The sequence below is a fragment of the Cyprinodon variegatus genome, unplaced genomic scaffold, assembly GCF_000732505.1.
Source record: "Cyprinodon variegatus isolate N-32 unplaced genomic scaffold, C_variegatus-1.0 Scaffold113, whole genome shotgun sequence".
In the NCBI taxonomy this organism is placed as follows: domain Eukaryota; kingdom Metazoa; phylum Chordata; class Actinopteri; order Cyprinodontiformes; family Cyprinodontidae; genus Cyprinodon; species Cyprinodon variegatus.
The window spans coordinates 101568-124015 of NW_015150566.1; the positions used below are offsets into that span (position 1 = coordinate 101568).

Sequence of the window (22448 nt, forward strand, 5' to 3'; positions counted from 1 at the left end):
CCATGTCTGTTTCAGCGCAGATCATCATTCGAATTTCTTTAAGTATTATGTCTTCAGCACAGGGGCCATAACAGGGGCCAGCACTTGATCTGCAGGGGCCCTGGCCCCCCTTGGCCCCTGTCTAGAACCGCCCATGCCTGCAAGTCACCTAAATGAGCAAACTTTATATAACTTTACAATATTCATTTGATAATTCCCCTCTTATTTCTCATTAAAGCATGTAAATGTCAGAACGATTTTATACCAGAATTACACTCACCGGCCAGGACTCCTGCCATGTAGAGTAAACTTATCCGTAAGATGCCATGGACCATTTCTAAAGGAACACCGATCATCAGCTGCAGCAAAGCATTAAATCCCAGCTGCTCTAATCTGCAGAGAGAAGAAAGTTTAAAGATGATTTTGTTGCCCTTGTTTAGCCTCGTCGTCAGCAGTCAAAGAAAGAGGAAAACGCTAACATACCCAACATGCATAAACATGTAGCTGAAGAATCGCCACACTTGTGCACGGTGACCTGGATGGTAGACCAGTGGGCTCTTCATGAAGTCTGGCTGGTAGGTCTGCAGAACCCACTTGTTGAGCATGATGCCATAGCACATGAACACAATTATCTGCAACACAGCGTTCATGCCAGCTTTGTTAATAAGGTCCTGCGAGACAAAACCCTATTATATTTTCTGAAAGACATGTGACATTTCTGACTGTTTTTGTATTCCTCACTTGATGCTTATTAAACTTGTGGAGACAATTACTGCCTGCAGCAATAAAAGACACATCTGGATCAGTTCCATTAATTTCTTCTCATAGAATAATGGCTCATTGTCCCTCTAAATTAAAGTGAATGTGAACAATTATATTCTCATGCCATTACAGGCCCGTCGGCTCCATTTAGAGACATTCAAAGGCAACTTGGCTTTCCCTCCTGAAAATTCTAATGGTTTCAGAGGAAATGAGGAAATTGCATTGGTTGGTTTCACTGCATAATGTTCAACCTTTCAGATGTGACCCAACACCATTTCCAAGTCTTTTAAATGTTTTCTAAATGGACCACATTAGAGCAGTTATTTTTTAATCGGTATCCACAGTGCAAACTCACAGAAAATCCGATATCCAAAGTGGGTCACCTCAAAAATTGTCCATAAGGACTTATTGAGCAGCAATAAACTGCACTTTAAGAGTCTGGCTCCCAATAGGGTTACCGGCTCATGTGAAGTTCGGTTCGAAGCTATAAATCTTTTCAAAGAGGTGTTCTTGGAAAACTCGGAGCTGCAGAGGTTTGTACCACTGATAGCAGGTATCTCAAGTAAAACAAGGAGTCCTATAAGCATGTCTGCACCAAAGAGGGGCAATAATTAGCCCTATAGGTGTGTACATTTCGTCCATCACAAATCAATTGATCACAGAAGAGGCTCAAAGGGTTTTCTCGAACCTGAACGATGGTGACAATTGCAATGAAGATGGGCGGAGGACAAAGGCGGTTTTGGTGGAAGTACCAGCGTCGGTCCGTCTCACATGGCAGGATCTCGTAGGCCACATAACGGACAAAACGCTTGTAAAGCCCAAGGCCCGTCTCGTCCAGCAGGATTTCCCTCTGCAGGGTGCGACGCCCATTGGCGATGGCACGTCGGAAACTGCTGGAGCGTTTGCTGCTCATCTGACAACAAGATAAAATAGAATTACTTTTTTATGGCAAGTAAGATACAATGTAGTTTTAGTTTTCCATTTTGAATTTCATTCCATTCTTCAATTAAGACAGTGTTGAAACAACTGGATGATCTGTATCAATCCAAAAACAAAGGAAAATCTAACCACTTCACTGTGTTGATTTTTTTATTGCTACAGGACTGAAACGTCCATCCAAAATGGCCAGGCAACCTTTAGAATAGAAAAATAAGAACATAAAGAGATGTAACCTGAATAGTCATTGCACAGCAGCAAATTGTACACTTTCTTTGAATAGTCATAACAAGATTAAAACATTAAATGTTTGCTATCAGCTTAAAAAAGTGTGTTAAAACCTTGTATACTTAACCTGTGAACATAAAACAAAGATTAGACATAGATAGATAGAAGAAAATACCTAGAAATGCTATTTTTTTTCAGGAAAGCACAGGACAAAAATAGAAAACAGCTTATAACCAAGCCTCCCATTGACCCTCCATTTTTGAATCGACTAAAACAGATATTTTGCTGCATTTGCACCTCTAATACAGATACAAGGACACTTTTTTGTGAGAAAATATTTTTGAAAAGAAGAAATTTGCAAATTTTGAGGTTAATCCTGTGTACTACAGTACATCATTCGTCATAATCCGGTAGGTTGTGGAAATCATATTAATAGCGGAGCCATTTTCTTGGTTTTATCCACTTTAGATCTTTGTTCAAATAGTTTAATCTTAACTTTTCTGTTCTCTCAGAATTTTAGAGCCTATGTTTACGTGGATAATTTTATAAAAACATTCCTTATAGAAATTACATCGAAAGTAGTGACGTTTGGGATTACATTCTGCAAAATCTCAGATAATTTATTGCTTCTTTTGGAAATCCAAAAACAGCATTAATGTTTCATTTCCAGAAAGCCATGAGAAATAAAAACATTCACACACACATGATAATTCATCACTTAAGCCACTCTAGCAATTTCCATTGTAGTAGATACCAATGTTACTAACCCTTGATACTGCTGGCTTGAGTTGCAAATATGCATTAAACATATGGCCGTCTTTCTGTTACTGCAGTCAAAAATACTGCATAAAGAGAATAGAAACTCCTTTCTAAAAAAAAACAAAACAATGGAGCACAGAGGAAGGTTGAAAATTACTTACTCAGTCGTTTTCATCTATATTAATCCAGACAAAAAAAACAACAACTGAAGATCCACATTTTCTACACTTTTCAAGCAGTTTTTTATATAATTTGTCTACAGTGAAGACACTTCAAAAACATTTTAATGTTAGCTGTAATTATCTAATTTCTATACAAAAAATAAATGTGTTTTTATAAAAAAAAAAAAAGTAGCTTATTGCATGTTAAGTAAACATTAGTTTGCTCTGTTCAAAGGTATCTTTAAAAATTAAACAAGTTAAACTAACAGCAAGCAGGATGCTAGCCAACACAGGAAAGATCAGGGAAGTAGTTCAAGCGTTCAGTTTTAAATAAAGTAACTACTTTTATAATTTAGTATGGTTCAGATGCTCACATCAATAATAAAGAGTCTTCATTGTTAGTTTTAAGTCGTAAATGTATCCCTTTTTATTATCTTTGGGTAGAAATATATCTTGATGGTTGTACAGAGTAGGACTACAATGCAGACATTTGTTAGACAGACCAAAATGGGAAATCACCAGAGGATGTGACAAAACAAAAACAGAACATAAAGCATGTATGGAGAAACAGGCAGATGTGACGGAGAACCGGTGGACATGGCAGCTGAAAGCAAGAGTTTGGCAGGGAATGATCAACAGCTTCATTACAGAGGCAGGGTGGAGGATGAAAACAGGCTGCTGGCGAGGCAAGTCGATCATAAAGAGGAACAGCTGGGTAGAATAAAAGCAGTGAGCTGATGGAGTATGACTAATAGCAGTAAATAACTGATCAGAGGTAAAAACAAACCCAAACAAAAATCAAAATAAAGAAACTGTAAATGAACGACAGCAATAAAAAAAAGGAAATGAAATGGGAACTCAAGAGAGAGCATTAAAAAACAGGGAAATGATAAAACAGAAACACAAAAACACCAATGGATCATTAAAATTAGCTATTTCTATTAGTAACTCTTTAATCTGTTTCCTCTTTTAAATGTTTGAACTAAATCTAAGGATTCATCCACAAGAAAAAAGCTGATTTCAGTCATTCATTAAAAAATTTATATAAAGCTTCTGTTTATTCACTGCCGTATTAAAATTCTGGCTCTTTAATACAAGATAAAAACGAAATACCCACTTTGATACTGAAAGTGTTAAACAGTAAGAAAAGAAAATCAATGGTAATTCAACATTTTAATTATGTTAGATAAAAAAAAATTAAAGAAAAGCCTGTGCTTAGTGAATCCTGGATGAGGTTCCTCTTTATTTAACTGAATAAAGACATAATTTGAGCTTAATTCAGCTGCATAGAAATTATATCAACATCATGCATTTATCTGCAAAAGTTGGAAGAAACTTGTTATTCATGGAAAACATACATAAAATCAAAATATAGAAGTGGCCTTTGACTGATATTAAATGATTGTGAATCTGATTAAATCCTGCTCCTTAAAAAAAAAAAAGGCGCTAGCGGGTTGTTCTCCCAAACAAAAAGGCAAATTTTGATAACAAGAACATATTTCAATGAAAGAAGCGATACCTGTAAATGTGTGTTCATATAGTGCAAATTTGCTTAGTGAGCAAGGCCACTGCAGCAAACTACAGCCAGCAGGACCGGCTCTAGATAAGTTCTTTAATAGGGTTTTAGGATAAAAACTATCCTAATGCCTCTGATTTGACAGCCAAGGCAGAAGGCTGTCAGGATAAACACACTGTCAGTTCAGCTCCCCACAGTAGGGAACCTTTAAACAGCTGACATCTTTAGCCTAACAATGCAGCGCATATAATGCAGCCAGAAAGCTGACAAGGCAAAAATATTTACATCCGACTGTGAACGCCTGACAAGGGGAGAGAAAGTGCAGCAAGGAGCTGGATCTCAGACTTCTCAGTAACCTTGGCAAATGTGGGAGCTGAATGGAGCTGAATGGAGGCGAAACGACTCCTCTTGAGAAAACCAAGCAGGGAATAAGATATACCTGAAGAAAATACAATTCCTGGATTGTTAGCCAAGTCCAACTGCTTGACAAGGAGCCGTGGGACAGCATCAGTAACTGTTAAAGAGTCAGATATACTAAAGGACAAAGTATAGAAATGCATAAGCAAAGTAATCAAGAGACATAAATGTGCATAGATATTTTTCATTATAAGAAATCACTTTGATAATTAGATACAGCTGCCTTAACACTGGCTAATTATAACACTGGAGGTGATGAAAGGATATGAGAGCAGAGATCACCAGAACATCACAGGTTCTACCACGAATAGAGCATTGGTCTAAAAGCGCAAATGTAAAACTATATATATGAAAGAAAGCTTGATGTTGGAGTAGTAGTTAGTATGTTGCCATACAGCAAGAAGGTCCAGGATTTGACCTGTTCTATCTACATGGAGTTTAAACACTTTTCTCGTGTAACACTGTGGAATCATCTAAAGGAAATCAGATGTAACACCTGCAAGAGATTGTGCCAAAAATGGCACCTATTGTTGCAAATATGCAACAGACCCTTTGTATTACATACACAGCCAAGATATCAACAGTGCCAGTTTTTCACATTCGCTGTGAACCTAGGAACCTTTGGCAGGTTCTGGTTTCCAATATAACTGATCCCTAACGATGTATGTTATCATTGTAAATGTTTTCACAAATTTAAATTCGTTTTTTAAATAAAAATAAAATATCTTTTAGATTTATATACATTTATATAAATTCATGTGTCAAGAGGTCAATCAAAATATTTTGTAATGTGGCTCTGAGAATGAAAAGAAATATTCATTATCCACAATGAATAAGTCCTGAACCAATATGAGCTGAAAGACCGCTCAGAGAAGAAGAAGCCATTACTCCTAAAGCTGGGCATACACTATACGATTTTTTGTCCTTTTCGGGCTGATTCTCCAGTCATGTGAGAATTTTTTGATCAGGCTGACTTTCAGCCGGATCGTGTGTCATGCGTCATGTAGTGTACAGGGTGTAACAAGGGGCGATCAGCCTCTCATGACCACCTCCCGATCAGGAATCGTAAGGTCGGAAGGAAATCAAAAATGTTTGAAATTCAGTCGGCCATCATAAGGTTGCACACGAGCATCGGGCCGCACAGTGTGAGAACATACATCGTGAACTTTTAAACCCTGCGGTTTTGTCGAACAGTTTTACCTGTAGCTGCGTGCAACGATTGAAAATGTCGCACAGTGTGTGCCCGGCTTTCAAGCAACATAAAAGAAAATTATTAAAGTTTGCACATGCATTCAGGAACAAGGATGTTTTGCATGGTAAGCGTGTTCTTTAGTCAAATGAAACTGTAAATCAAGTTTTTGGACACCATGGCCATTGTTAAAGGTTCACAAACATGTGAACAAAAAAAGCAAAAAGGCCAAGCTGTGCAGTGTGGTGATGGCAGCATCATGATGTGGTGATGTTCAGCTGCAAGAGGGACTGGTGCACTTCACAAAATGGATGACAGCGTGAGGAAAGAACATTGTGCAGAGCAACATCTCAAAACATCCAGCAGGGAGTAAAAGTTTGGATATAAAATTGATGAGTGTAAATATGCCTGAGAAATAAGTTTGCCCAATTACACCAGGTCTGTCAGAAGGTCTGTTAGAAGGTCTGTTAGAAGCTTGCAGAAGGGAATGCAAAAGCACATAAACACTTCTGAATTTGATTAATTTTTTCAAACAGAAATCATTTCAGTTATAATTACTCACCAAAACCAGGAATGGTTTAAATAGAGTTGATATTAAAGGGTGAGAAAATGTTATGTGTCTTTTTCAGTTGTGTATCTAAACATCTTGATCGAGTTTAGTACAAAAAGTACTGAGAAACATAACTTTACCATCCATGAAGTAGAGAGATAAAGCTACAATGGCAGATAGATTAATTAAAGGTGAAATTTTCCCCTCCCTGTGTGAGTTTTGACCATAATTAGAGATCAGTGTTTGACAATTAAGGTGAGAAATCCCATTTCTTTCTTTAATGTCTCAGTGTATCCAGTCGTTTCCCTCCACCAACACTCTCCTCCGAGTGGATTCAGTCTACGCTTGGCTGGGTGACAGCACCTGCTGCTCTCTCCATTCATGTTGCCTCTGTGAAGATTCGTTCCCTGCAGACACGGCTTAGCATTGCTGTCACTCTGCTTCACCTTCTTCCATGTGCGGGACTGCCGTCTCTAAAGCGAGCATTAGCAGCCTTTTGAAGTGACGACAAGAGAAAGACAGCGAACAGAAATAAGGCACACAGGAGCAGCCAAAACACCCAGGAAGGCTTTTAGGGCAACAGAAAGAGAGATGTAGTAAAATAAACAAGTAGGATGACATTGTAAAGGGTTGGCTGGGAAACACCTTGGAGGAATGCATCAGTAATATTGGAAGTTCCCTGATGAAGGAATAATTTATCTTAAGGGTAGAAGCACTCAGATAAAGAGAGAATCTCCCTGTAAGGGTGCCTCACTGGGTCAACTCTAGAGCCTGTAATTGGTTTCAAATAGTACTGTTCATCCTATTCTTGGCAGCTGTAGTAACTACTGTACCTCCTGCCTAAGGATTCAATCAATAGTCCTTCATGGGTTAATTAGCAGCACCAAATGGTCAATACCTTACAGCTCAATAATAATTAGAAAAATTCTTTTTAAGTATTCACACCCAAAAACCTATATGAACATCAAATTTTAAAGTCATCTAGTTATTAAAAAATTCAAATAAAAATAAAACTGCTCTATTTGTTTTCCTTTCCACCTGCTCAGCAGTAAACTAAGTGCATGACATTTTGATAAAACAAACACTGTCCTTTAATTAAAAAAGGGGAGATCTGTGATTTCCTGTTTGATCTATAATATAAAAAGGGTGTCACATGGGTGCCCTGTTAAAAATGCTGCATTTTTTGGTCCTGCTGGAAGGTGAACCACCTCCTCTGTCTTGTTTTCTGCAGTCTCTTACAGGTTTTCTTCCAAGACTGTCCAGGATTGAGCTTCCATCTTCCGGTCAACCCTGACCAGCTTCCCTTATGAAGTAAAAAAAAATAATCCCTTAGCATGATGCTGCCACCACCATGTAAGGTGGTGAGAAATGAAAATACCCTTTTCAGAGTGAAGTCTAATTGGTTCTCCTGCACACATAACATTTTGCATGGAGGTTAAAAAGTTCTAGTTTTGTTTTTTTCATTTGGTCATTAGCACCATTTCCCCTAGATGGCTTAATTCAAATTAAAAATAGGATTTCCTGCAGATTTCTTTGCAGATTGTCTTTATTTTCACACCTCTTCCATTTGCAGCTTTGCCAATCAAACCAACAAATTCCCCAGATTTTGCTTAAAATTTCAAATTTTTCTTCACATGCACTGCTCACCGTTCCTGACTACGGCTGAACTTGTGAGTCGTCCATCCCCCAAGACCAAAACCCCCTTTCTCCTTTGCCTTCCCTCCCTCTCATGCACTCTCACAGTAAAACCTTAAATCACTGGATCTGAGCTTGTTGATTCCACCCTGACCCAGATACGCGGGTCATTTCTTGCCCAAATCCTTTTAAAATGAGAGTCTCCTCACTATTATTTCCCCCCTCAGTGTTTGTGGCCACAATCTCCCTTCATGGTTTAATCATGCCCACAGTGCAATCCGGAAAAATAGACCTTCAGTCTTGAACACTTAGGGAAAGTGCATAGGCGTAGCCGTTTGAAAGAGAAAAGGTTTCAGTGGAGGATGTGATGCTGACTGGTAGCAACCTTACCTTGACACTTTAAGCACTAGATGGCTTTAAAACCAAACTGTAAAGTTTCTGCTCTGAAAAGTCATCAGAAAAAAAAACACAACTATGTGCAGCTCTAGCTAGGCCTCCTGTTTTTTTTAATCTAAATTTATTAAAGAAATAATACTTTTCAGCAATATGTTTGTGGTCCGACGTACTATGAAGTTTAATGAAAAATGCATTAAAATCTGGTTGATTTATGATGAGTACTTCGTATTTTACCCTCCATTTTTTAGAAGCTTTTTATTTATTTTGAAAATGCATTTTATAGATGAACGTTTTACTGTGGGTTCATATTTTAAAATACATTAAACTCAACCTCAAGCTGAAAAACTGAATTTATACAATTTTTGCATTGGGTTTGGAGGGTTACACAGCTCCTCTTTTGGACAAACTAGATACCTTAAAGCAAGTAATTAATCATGGTAACCGACTTACAATGCAAAAAAAATTCTTCCGAAATGAAACAACACAAAAATTGATGGCATCAGAGGATCCTGACCGTCGGACTCAAAAGATGACTCTTGGTTTGTAAAATATAAATTAGTTAGACTGAATCCTGTAAAACGTCTGCATGTAGTTCTTCCCTGATAATTAGCTGTTTGTAGAACGCTGCATAGGCGATTGGTTGTTTAATATTCAGAAGCACAGCAACACTTTATGCTGTACTAGTGTGGTGTGGAGTGTATGCACAACTCCCCCAGAGACGGTTTAGCAGAGCTTCTCTATCTGCCCTCCAGCTAAAATGATTGAGCATTCTACGGCTAAGATTGCCCTGCAAGGATGATGGATTTAACGTGCACTGATGGGCTGTGCACTTACAGTTGCGTGTAAGTGTACACACAGCAGCAAGTGTAAGATGTTTATTTCTTGCAGAAATAAACACCTGGCAACAATGAGCACCCATCTTGAGAGAAGCTCTAAAAAATAAAAGAAGCTGAGCAGAGATACACCAACATATCCTGAACCTCAATGTTTTCCACATGGCACAACATGGACTGTATGAGGCCTTAAACCCATTTATTCAAATTTGGGGGAAGTTTGGGAGAATGTGGCCAATTTATTATTTTGTTCCTTTATGGAGAAAATATTTTTCAGACTTTTCAGATTGTTCTAGTTACAATATTTTAACTCAAAGTTAAGCACTTACTTAAAATGTCTAATTATTACTAATCAATGGGTTAATATATATATATATATAAAAAAACAGTACTTTACTATATTTAATAACAATATCTTATAAATATCAATCTTTTTGTTAAGTTGTGTTCAACAAAATCTCCATGGGAAAAAACACATTTATTTTGTTTATTAAAATACAATTTCTCAAATTTATTTCACAAAATTAGCTTTTTTCATTCACGGATTTACTAAAACTGTATTACTTTACCTACATTTGCTCTAGTCTGTTTTACAATAGTTTTATTTGATTCCCTTCTGAGTTTTTTTCAGATCTACTTTTCAGTTAAAACATCTGAAATGTCAGTTAAAAACATTTCAATGTTGAGCAGGTTTGGAACATTTCTGCAGAGCTCTGCGGAGGAAACAACTGTTTGATATGTCTGTAATGGGGAAGGAGAGCACGTAGGAGAGAGCTTTTTGTCAGCAGCATGACATCCATGGTACCAAACAGGGATGCAGTTCATTCAATGCTCTTGACAATAGCTCTGGGAAAGGTCACAAGCAGCTCATCACTAAGGTCCGTCACTTGCTCCACACGCTGTCTAGGTTCAATGTTCGTGGGAAATTTCAACGTTTCGTGAAATGTATCAATGTTTTAATTTTTGAGGAGTTCAACAAGAGGTTATTCACTGAACTCCCAGTCAGACTGAGCACATCGCTTCTGTAGGCAGTCAAAATGAATCCCACTTCAGGGTTTTCATCTGAAAACTTTATAACAAGATTTCCTGGGAATGCTAGAATCAAAATGCAAGAGTATAATGAGCAAATGAGGGGGTTGAGTATACCTAGCCCTGTGGGATACTGATATTGAAGCACTTTACCTATAACTCATTAAAACTAGTTTTTTTGTATCTGGCTGTAAGGTGGTGTTTATTCCCCAATTCATACCTGAGTTTTCTTTGTACTCCTGCTTCTTTCCACAGTCTAAAAACGTACATACGATGATCTGTGGCTTGAAATGTGATCATTTTTGGTTGTTTTACTCTGTTTTTTTGTTGTTGTTCTGTGATAGTTTGGTGATCTGTGCAGGATGTACCTCACCAAGCACATGCAGGTATACTGTACATGAGTAATAAAGGGAAAGAAGTTAAATAAAAATGGAAGAATGGGAATAAATTAGAAGAGGAATAGGGAATAACTCCTGGAAGTACTGATATTTTCTTGTCACCTTTATTTCTTTTACCATACTTATCCTAATCTTAATATCAACTTAATATCATGAGATGCACTCCTCATCCGTCTTTGATATGTTTTTCTTAAAAAGGAAAGAATAAATGCATTTTAAGTTTAGAATCAAACTCATCCAAACTTTTAATTTTAAACCAAGGACCTGAAGATTTAACGGAGGAAGAAACGCTCTGCTTCCTGTCATCCCAGAGGAGAGAGACCTTTCAGAGCACTGGATTCACATCAATGTTTGAATATTCCCTAAATTACTCAGCAAATCGGCTCTGGCGGTGCTCATGTGTATGAATGAGAGGCTGTTTGCATTTCATGCAATCTCTGTGAGATGTGGGTGACTGAAGCGGTGACTGTGGGGAAGTGGGTGGGTGGCAGCAGCATTAATTACTTATAGACCTCCTGAAAGTGTTTGTGTGTATGCTAATTGCCTGCATGTGCAGAGCAGCACAAGTATGTTCTCTCACATGTGTCAATCGGATAAATCTTTAAAAATCAGTCCAGGGGGGTCGATATCAGCATAAGGCTGGGCTTCTCAAATTAGCTCAGATTACTCCCTGCTATTACCAATGCTGTGCTAATCGAAGGCAATTTGCATTTTGGCTGATGAGCAATTTTAAAAGCGTCGCCCTGATGTTGATGGAAGGGAGGCCAAAAGGAGCTGGGGAGAAGCAGCTGTGGGTGCACTATTAAAAATGGAGGCATGTGATGTTGCATGACGAATGAGATGGATAAAAGCTGACTTAAGAGCAAAGGGAGGAGAGAGGTGAGGACTGTTGTCGCTGTGGGAGCAGTTTTGGTACAGTTGTTTCCCTATAGGACCAACAAATTTCAGAAATGGGGCCTGCAGTAAACTTTGTGGCCTCGTGTGGCTTTCATTGCAAAACAGACAAAAATTATGAAATAAGAAAAGAGAGGGAGGGGGGAGAAAGTTCAGGGAAAAGAAGAAATTAGCTTAAAAAAAAAAGGGAAACATGCAAATAAATCCCTGGGGTGAGTTTATGGCAGTGGCATCTCTCTCACAGTGGCAGGGGGGTTAAAGAGGGTGCTCAGATCTGTGCAGCTCTGAAAAATCTCCAATTTGCTCAGGAATTTATAACTGATGCAGGACAGTGTTTGAGCAAATCTACCAGTTATTTGATGCTCTGATCAATGCTGTCCACCTAAAGAGATTGGTAAATCAAGGACAGTATTAATCAGAGAGGCAGCCATGGCACGTATTTTAACTCTGGAGGAGCTTAAGAAATCCACAACTCGGGTGTTGCACAAAATTAATTTAGTAGTAAAAATTTGTAAAGTTGTAAAAATCATAGTGATATTGGAACCAAGTTGAGAGAGATAAATACAGGCAATTCAAAGCAAAACTCTGTTACAGGGTGAAGAAGAAAAGAGGTGGGGTGGAGATCCACCTTGCAGCAGGGGGATCATCATTAAAACACAGCCAGAGATATAAAGGAAAGAATGGTCTAGTCAAAGTTCAGACCTAATTTTAATTCTGAATTTGAGGTTTTAAATTACTGTTATGTCCCACGGCATGTAGTCTTACTTAGTTTGTGCAAATTTTTAAGTTCGTTTTGCAAATGTGGTACATTCCAAAAACTGTTAACTAATTTTAGAGCAAAAGGGGGGCTGGCTATGAATTTATGTCACACATTTTGAAAATTTAAATACAAAAAAAATCCTTGCTTACACTTTATTTATTCCAAATCCTGCAACAGCAAGGAAATTGCACATGCCCTATCCTCTAATCCAGTTGTTATAAGACACAGAACAGTGTGGAGTTGTCCAAATACAGCGCTACAGTATTTGACACAGGCTGAAGTAGGTGTTTTGCTCTGCAACACTTGAGAGGTTAAGCGTCTGGATTTACCGATACATTAACTGCTGAGATTGATCCTCCATTGCAGGGACGACAGCCTAAATGATCCCATCAATTTTTTGCCACAGCAGAGCTTGCTGGCCCCGACTGAATCAATTCAGTAACCTTTTCTGAAATCAAAAGGCGTTGAAAGTTGTGCGCGGCAGCAGCTCGAGAGGTTTTTTTCTTTGTAAAAGAATGACCGGTGTGTTTGCCTGTGTTTCCTGCACACTTTCCCACTCACCAGCTCAATGAGCTCCTGGTAGCACACCTGTCCCTCCTCATTGCTGTGGACGAGTGCTAACAGCATGTCCAATTTGGACGGGTCAAGCTGCAGTTCATGGTGCTCCACCAAGCTGGTGAAGTTCTCCACTGGGATGAAACCGGTGTTCTCTGGGTCCAACTGCAGAGAAAATATGTATAATTTAGCTACTGCAGCATTAAAACTTAGTCATGCTTGATATTGTCTCTTCTTTCTTTAACAAAAAGCTCTAGACAGTTTATTACAGGCTCCCCTTAGAAGGCGATTAGTAAAAGACACCTGAGACGTCTAACAGAATAGGAGCTGTGACATGAGTATTAATTACTGTGGGATAAATTCATGTTTCCCAAGAAATAAAGAAACAGAAGATCAGTCAGGCTGGGTGCTTGATGTTGAAAGGGGTAAAATCATAAAGACAGGTGTGTACTAACACAGCAACCTGCAGTTTTCCCAGAGAACCCCCCCCCCACGGATCAAACGAGAAGGTCTTTGTTTCTGATATGACGCATCATGTGCCTGCTTGGTTTCAGCTGCAGCTCGTTTTTCACTGAGGACCCCAAACACACGAGCTGTTCCTGCTGACTCCTTGTTATTGATCTGAGAAGCAGAGCGTCATAAAAATGATTGAGAGCTGCTCTCTAAATCAGAACTACTAGGTTAGAGAAATGGTCTCTTGTGCATGAAGAGAGATGCATTAATTAATCAGCTGGTTGAAAAAAAATATTACCTTGATTGGCTCAATCTGAGGATCAGCAGGTTAAATATTAGAAAACAGAATGAAAGAAAAAGCATTAAAACATTTTATGCATTCATAAATGCAAAAAAAGGCTGAGATTTTTCGCAAAAATAAATTTTCCTTCGTTTTATGTTGAATTCAGATTTAAGGTTAAGTCCTCAGAGACCCAGCATGTCCGGAACGAGGCAGCTGGAGCCAGTATGGAAGGTGCGGCACACAGTGGGCAGGTTTAAAATGTTTAATAGCACAAAAAAAACAACAACAACAAAAAAACAGAACATTTTCTAAAATTTCTACTAGACAGAAAAACTGATCCTGGATTTCCATCACAGAAGTCAACATTGTTTTTTTATTATATAAAAAAGCAGATTTTATGTGTAACATTGTTTCAAACTTACACCCATCAGTTTTTCATCCCCTCCGACCTAAACGGCTCTAAGCTCAAGAACCAAATCTGATCCTAAAATTGACCAGCTTCAGTTTTGCAAAGTTTATCTATAATAAAGTGCCTACCAGCATGTTACATAACATGCACACACTTTAAGAGAGACAGTACATGCAAAAGCTATTGACATCTCAAAATTGTGATGAAAAGTTGATGAATGAATCTTCAGGAAGCTTGCATGTTTCCAAATAATGCAAAAAAAAAAAAAAAAAAATAAATAAATAAATCAGTGCCACTGTGCATCCAGTATTCCTGATAAAGGTAGCATAACAAGTTCAGACAGCAGCTTCCTCACTGATGTCTGCACAGAGCATGTACAAAAATCTGCATGTTTCTTGAAAAAGCCTGATTTGTGCAACTCCAGGATCTATAATTCTTTTTTGTAACATGATATCCATGCAGTGGCTTACTCTACATATTGTGTCAGTTTCTTCCCCCTTTCCTGTCCTAAATACAATTCAGAAGCTCTTCATCGATGCTCTAATTTCTTCTGCCAACTCTGCTTAGTACAGCATTAGTTAAAATGTGCTTAAGGGCAAACTAAGGATGTAACAAAGAGACTGCACAGGAGGAGTAATTGCTTCTTCTCATTTCAACAATTCCTGAAAGCAAGCGGCTTCCTTAGGCTTTGGTTAGTAAACTGGCAGCATACTGTTGCTCCTGGGTGAATCCAGCTTTCTGATGTAGCTTTAAAGCGAAGCCATTCTTGTTGGATGATCAACGGTTATGACATAGGGTGAAATCCCATCTGGTCTCACGTTGCTACTAAGGCAGTTGTCCCTGACATAGTCTGACAAGATAGCTGCATGAGAAGGACGGCGTTAAGCTGTGCTGCACATCGTCCGGCTGAGCAGCACGAGGCCCAGAGCCTGAAGCTCCAGTGCTCACACAAGGAGCCAAGATCAATCAGGAAGTCCTTTTGTGTGACTCAATGTGCTTGTATATTGCTTCCTTTAGATATTTTTAGGGATAGTTTTGCATGTTTTTCAAACATGTATGTTCTAGAATTGGCTGTAAATAAAAAATATTTCTAGGCAATGAAACTGCACAAAAACCACACCTGCAAAAATATTCACAAAAATTAAGGAAATAGCAAAAACTGCAGGTCAAATGTCGGAATGAGATTCCTGGTTCATCTAGTTGATCCCTACTGTTACATTTCCCTATTTTTTGCATTTGTCTTCCCTCCAATCTCCACTCCAGATACATGACCTGTTACTTTACGTTGTTTCCTTTTTTTTATATAGAATATCAGGTGTTACAGTTACTCCTAGAGACAGAAATGGCTGAAATCGACAGAAATTCCAGAAATACGTATTTGACAGATGCTGAAGCACATGTCAAACATAGATCATTAACATTTTAAGGAGTCAGTTACTACAGACCTTCAAACCCAAAGAGCCCTTTGGATAAACCTAAGAGGTTTGTATAAGGTTTAATGGTAGAGAATGGGTATCAACAACAAGCTGCACCCAAGCCATGTTCTCAGGAGTGACGAATCATGTCTTTTTTTTTTATGATGCATCACTGTACATAGTAAATATGCTATATTAAACATGGCTTTAGTGCAGAAGCCTTTGAGTTGTCAATATACCATGAATATGGACAATGCCTGGCACCAAATTCTGTTTCTAAATCTCTTGGCACCATTTCATAAAGACATGGACGGTTGAGTTGGATTTGGAGTCCTAAGTTCGATTGGAGAGAAAACCTTTGGGATGAACAATATCATCTAACATCAGTGTCTGACCTCAGAAATGCTCTTCTGGTCAAAGATCCTATATTCACGCAGAGCCAAGAGCTGTATGAGAGCTCAGTCAGGCTTAGTTATCTGAGTCTGGCCTATTTTTTTAATTTTCATTACCCAAACTGAGCCTGGTCAGGACCTGGTTGAGAGCTGACCAAGTTCTTTGTGACTTTGTGGTAGAATCCAGCATCAGGGGACAGAGTAAGTGACAGAAAGGGTATTAGTACTGTAATTTGGCCAAAATGCATGGCGCCATCACAAATAGCAACAAGTTATAAACTGCATATCACAAAATGAATTCCATGCAATAAAATATAATCCGCTTTTTCATTGTTTTTTTACAGGAGCAAATACACTCACTGGCCACTCTATTAGCTACACCGTGCTAATACTCTCTGAGAGTTTGGTTCATATTGAGATGATAGCATCACACAAATGCTGTAGATTTGTTGGCTGTGCCTCCATGATGCAAATCTTTAACTCCAACAGATCCCAAAGCTGCTCTATTGGATTGAGATCTGGTGATTGTGACCGTTTGAGTTCAGCAAACTTATCGTTTTTCAAGAAGTCTGGGATGATTGGTGCTTTATGACATGACATTATCTTACTGGATTGTATCAGTGTGGTCATAAAGGGATGGATGGTCAGCAGAAATACTGAGGTATTCTGAAGTATTGACACTTTGCTCAATTAGTGCTAAGGGACCAACGTGTGTCAAGGAAAATCCCCCCTCACCATTTCACCACCAGCAGCGTGGACCGTTAATGAAAGGCAGGGTGGATCCATGCTTTCATGCTGTCGACACAAAATTCTGACCCTACGATCCGAATGTCGCAGCAAAAATCGAGACTCATCAGACCAGCCAATATTTTCCAGTCTTCTACTGTCTAATTTGGTGAGCCTGTGCAAATTATAGCCTCAGTTTCCTGTTCTTAGCTGACAGCTACTATTGCTGCTTAGGATGGACGGCTTGTTGAAGTCTATGGATTAAGAACAGACTCTGACTCAAAGTCAGTGAAGGCAGATGAGGACATGTTTTTCACCAAGATAAATGATAAGGGGTGAAAATCGTTCCTCTGGTGATTTCGCTTCAACTTTTTCCTCACTTGATTTTCTTTAACTCTGAAAATGTAAACAATTCTTGACAAGTCACAGAAAAAATCCACTGCATATTTCCTGACAAAAAATCTTAACATTATTTTGGAATCTTAATACAGCCTAAAGTGCACATAAAGCCAAAGTAGTGGGTGAAATAGAACTGAGGTGGCAAAAAGCCCACGGCTATTTTTAGATAATCCCTCTTTTACTCCAAGCTCTGTCAGTATTTGCTTAAAGAGGTCCCTGTTTTCCCCTCAGGGGAGCTGAGCAGCACGGCTCAGATATCTGCAGTGTGTTTAATACATGGCAGGCAACATGTGGGGAAAACGAGGCGAGAGGAGGTAGCAAATGGAGATGGGAAAAAAAAGAGACAAAAATATAAGAAAATGGGTGTGGGAGGTTGGTGGGTTGATGAAAGAAATGAAAAAGGATAGCACTGGAGAAGATGGAGGAGAGGGTTGGGAACATGAGGGAAGAGGAAGAAAATGCCTCGCCACTGATTCATATAAGGCTTGAACATCGGGCAGTGAATCCTCTTCTTCCCCTTTCTTATAAGTGGGCTGTGACACACTCCAGTGCTCTGGGTGCACTTCTCACAGGAGAAAAGGATCAGATTGTAGTATGCTCCTGGCTCTGTCCTGACCGGGGACGTCTGACTACTGTCAGCCTCCATGTGTCAATGTATCACTACTCCTGCACACTCACACACACACACCTGCTTGACCTGGAGCTGCCACGCTGATCCTGCTGTTTACCCAGAGGACATTGTCTGTAGAAGGATACAAGGGGGTAAGGGATTGCTTCATGTAGCCAATTAGGATCGTCAATTACTGAGGTGATGAACATAGATGAATTAGAGCTGGCATGAGGCTCTTTTTTTGGAAGAGGAGCAGGAAGAAGCTGGGGAAAAGCATTGAGAGGGAATGTTATTGAAGCAATCCAACACCGGTGAGGGCGACACTTTGACAAGCTCCATGTGTTGCTATGGTTACGGGTCGCCTGTGTGTCACTCCCTTCCTTGCATTTCCTCATTTTTCTCTGACATATTGGCATTCCAGGGGAGAAAGCAAAGAAGTGAAGGCTTTCTCACATTAATAGGAAAAGAAAAAAAAAATTCACGACGGGGGGAAACGGGAAGAGACGATGTCGGGGGATTCAGATGTACGTGACGAGGTTGTGGGAGACCACCAAAGGAAGGAGGAGAACAAAGAAAGAGATGGAAAGGAGCGAGGAGAATATATGTGGACTGCTGAGTGCAGGGAAAACTTAAAGGATGTCTGTTACATTCAAAACTGAGCTTGAATCAACAGCAGACTTATCAAATGTTCACAGGAGCTCATGAATGAAACCTGAGCTGCACAGATGAACCACAACCATTAAAAAAAACATACTGCAAATGGGTCAACACACAGGGAGGATGGTGACCTCTGCAATAACACAGTGGCTCGTTATTCAGAGCAGGACAAAATAGCAAAAACGCTGCAGGTGGGTGACAAGTTAATGCCTTAATGCGGGAGATGCTTGAATATTTTGTGCCCTCCGCAGGGCACAACAGGGTCTCTGACTCATAATCACAGAGCATGTTCTGCATGTGGCTCCTTAACAGGATGTCCAAACGGCTTCCTCACCTTATCTGGGATAAAACCAAGCAGGTTCAAATATTTTAGGACCCCCCCCCCCAAAAAAAAAAACACACAATAAAATGCTCCTTTTTTCAAAGAACACAAAGGCAACCGGGAGGCAGGATTTAAAGACAGCAAGAGTGTTTTTCACTGCTTATCATGAATATGTCACAAACACTAAGACTTCCAAGACAGGATATAAATAAGTCTGATAAGAACTGAAGCAGACACAAAGAGATGTTCCCTCAGCTAATTATGGCAAACTTTAGAGGCTGACTGCAATCAGCTGTCATTTTATCTGCAGTGTTGCAAGGAGCAAATGTGTGAGCTCACAAAGGCCAGAAATACCCTGTGCTCAGCACAGAATCCTCAAAGAGCGCAAACAACAAACTCAGTCATGTTTCCACCGGTGCATTCTCTCTGTCTCTCTCTTTCATGTGTTCCAGCTTCCTCGATTCACAAGGATATTCCTGCAAGGACATTCCTCCTTAAGACCTGCAGCGCAGATATGAAAGAACTGTTTGCTCTGGGGTTTACTGCCTTTAACACAATATATGTTTAAACATAAAATAGTATCAAGATAAAATCCCAGCCTTGTCTGCCTAACTTAAACTGAAGGAGCCAAATTCCAGTCCTAGAAGGCCGAAGTCCAGCAAATTTCAAATGTGTCCTTGGTTCCACTCAGGTCAAACACCTAAAATAAACAGCTAAACTGCCTCCTCTGTATTCAGTTTAGTTGCACAAACTCCTCCATTTAACCCATTCATTTGTTTGAGGTGTGTTGAAGAGCGAAACATGTACAAGCTTCACTACAAGAGTTTTTAATTAATACTTGTGATTTTAACCTTTCAGAAATAATCCTAAAGGAAAAATATTCCCATAACAAAAAGGACACTCTTCTCTACCTAGAAGTTGATGTGTCATAATTTTAAAGCAGGAGATGACTTAATGTTCTCAAATGTGTCAAAAGGTCACCAGTCCTCCAGCAGATGTCGGTAAATATAATCTCTATTTCTTATGAGCGACAAAAATGTCAGATACAACACAAAAAAACTCTATACTTTTCTGAAAAATATGACAAAACTACTTATTCTCTTACTTTTTTTGCATGATTAGAACAACTGATGATCTTAAACAAAATACTCTAATATGCATTGAGCTAAATTCTATAAGATTTGTGTTTTGAAAGATAATTAAATGAAGTCATTTGGAAATGAAATCATTAACTTTTGCATTTTTTTATCTTATATTTGAAATTTTTTATATTAACGATACGATTCTGTAACATTTCAATGGTTTTGTACCATTAGACTTATTTTAAAAATTATTAAACTTGCAACAGCAGCTCCAAGTCCTTTTGTAACCCAGTGTCCTGCTGAAATATCTCAGTATTTGAAGCATATAAGGATTTCAAAGAGGCTCTAATGCAGCAGTGAGATTTGTCTGCAACCCCCTGCCCCCAAAAAACAATACACCAAAAATAGCAACAAGATAAGATAACAGGAGAACTTACATCTGAAGAAACTGAATTTAAGTAAACTTAATGGAAAAAAGTTTGTTTTTTCCATTAAGGAAATCTAAGGAAATTGAGGGTTTTAGATAGTGGCACACTGTTTCACCAAGCTTTTTAACACTGACGCTATTTACCTGTAGTTATATATGGAAAAATCATGCATTGTCTCTTTCCTGACAAAAAAAAGCCAAATTAGTAAGTGATTGTCAACATACAACAGATATAGGTAAAATATATATATATATATATATATATATATATATATATATATATATATATATATATATAGTTATTATGCAAAGTAGTAATATCACACTGCAAAAATCATCTAGAAATAAAAAAAAAATATCTTAAATTAAGTGTATTTACCCTTAATTTAAGCAGATAAATAAGATGATTTGCCAATGGAATGAGTATTTTTACTCTTAAAATTAGATAATTAGTTAATATGCACTTGAAATAAGACAAAGCAAATTTTTTTTCTTATTTTAAATGTAAATTGTCCAGTTCCATTGGCAAAGTATTCCACTTACTTTAACACTTACTGTAACTTCTCATTTGCTTAATTCAAGCAAAAATTACTCATTTAGATTTCCATTTTTTGCAGTGCAGCAAAAAGTGTAATTTTTTTTAGACGGGTTAAGTATTTTATTGATGCTACTATTGGTTTACAGGGCATTGATACTGAATAACTACATAACATTTTCTATAGTTCACAGCACCACATTATTTAAATGCAGTGTAGGAAAAAGAATCTATATGATATTTTTGCAAAAGCTGTTCAATCATATTGCTGTTTTTTTAAAAGAAATTGTTTGTTTGTGTTAAGGGTAAATATATGACTCATATTGGACCTTTTTTCTACACTAAATACGCCTAAAATCTCAATTAGGAGGTCAACCAAACAGCTGACCTCAAGGTCTTCTGGATTTGCTGGCAGGCTTATGGGGAATGTTGGTTTTGTGAAAAGGTCTCAGTGAAAATCAAATAAAAATGTGCAGGGCGCAGCTGTGAGAAAACAATCTAAACCTTTTCGATGAGGAAAATGTGTCAAAGGTTCAGACAGGCAGCTTATTTTTGATCCAAAGTCTGCTGACCAATTTCTTTTCTTTTGGTCTAATTAAAGAGACCTTTTTCCAAATCAAAGGCCACCACATATAGAACCCCATAAACGGAGGAAAGAAAGTCTGCAGTCACCATGAGAGATTGATTAGGCTCAAACCTGAGCTTAATAGGACTGTGGTCTGCTCAGCTGTGCTTCTACAACCTGTGTGTATGAACATCCTGGCATAAGCAAAATACAGCCGCCGATCAATAACACAAGTAGCTGTTTACAACCTGGAAATAACAGCTCCGCGTTCAGCGCAAGGATCTGCCCAACATCACAAGTGATACTGACACAGATGAGTCAGACTGACTGAAGCAACATGCTCTACATGTGCTATGAAGAAGGAGAGGAAATGGATCCAAATCTGTTCCGCAGATTTAAAGTGTCCCCAGAAAGCATCTTCTCAAACCGAGCCAACCCTGATTTAATGAAAAAACACACAGATGGGAATAATGCTGCTGTATCCACATAGAGCTGCAGTCCCTTGGGAGTGCACAGCATGTTGCTGACGGGTCTCTCAGAACCTCTACACCCCCACAGCCGCCCAATCAATTTCTCCCTCCATGACAAAATGACCCGCCCAATAAATCTGCCAATCTGCCCAAACCCCAACAGGCCAGTTCATTATCCGAACCAAGAGGCACACGACAAAAACACCCACACCCACAGAGGTAGCTGCACTGTTTTCCAGAGTCTCTACCTAAAAATAAATCCTCTTTGGGTCGAGTCTTTCCTGCAATCCATCTTGGTTTGTTAATTCTGGACGTGAAAGACCAAAGCTAAATTTGACTTGGGAATTAAAGTGGCAGTTTTGGCAGGAAGTTCCCTCAAAACCAGATGTCAAAGGGAGTCATTTTCACCAGCCTGAATGTGGTGAAGAAAAAAAAACTGGGTTTGGAATGGGTAAGAGTTTTAAAAAACAGAGAGAAGGAAGAGGCCACAGAAGATTTTATATTTAAAACACGATCTAAATAAAAACAGAAACCTAGAATCAGAGAAGGACTGCATCACAGTGATAACCATGTGAATTTGAATAGATAAGAAAAGGAAATACACTGGCTAAGAATAAGAAATCCATCCATCCATCCATCCGTCCACAATTCTTCCATCCATCCATCCATCCATCCATCCATCCATCCATCCATCCATCCATCCATC

At 38.7% G+C, this 22448-nt stretch overlaps 1 protein-coding gene across 2 annotated transcripts in view; it reads right to left on the reverse strand.

Moving 5' to 3' along the window:
• rhbdl1 (rhomboid, veinlet-like 1 (Drosophila)) overlaps positions 1 to 22448 on the reverse strand; it is a 59372-nt gene that overhangs the window by 34762 nt on the left and 2162 nt on the right. Inside the window, exons 2-5 of one of the 2 annotated variants that reach the window (XM_015375147.1) lie at positions 13004 to 13162; positions 1430 to 1654; positions 463 to 611; positions 260 to 372 (exon numbers count right to left, since the gene is read on the reverse strand). In XM_015375147.1, the coding sequence (XP_015230633.1) occupies positions 260 to 372; positions 463 to 611; positions 1430 to 1654; positions 13004 to 13162 (646 nt within the window). The remainder of the gene's footprint in view (positions 1 to 259; positions 373 to 462; positions 612 to 1429; positions 1655 to 13003; positions 13163 to 22448) is intronic. The other variant, XM_015375148.1, reaches the window with a different exon arrangement.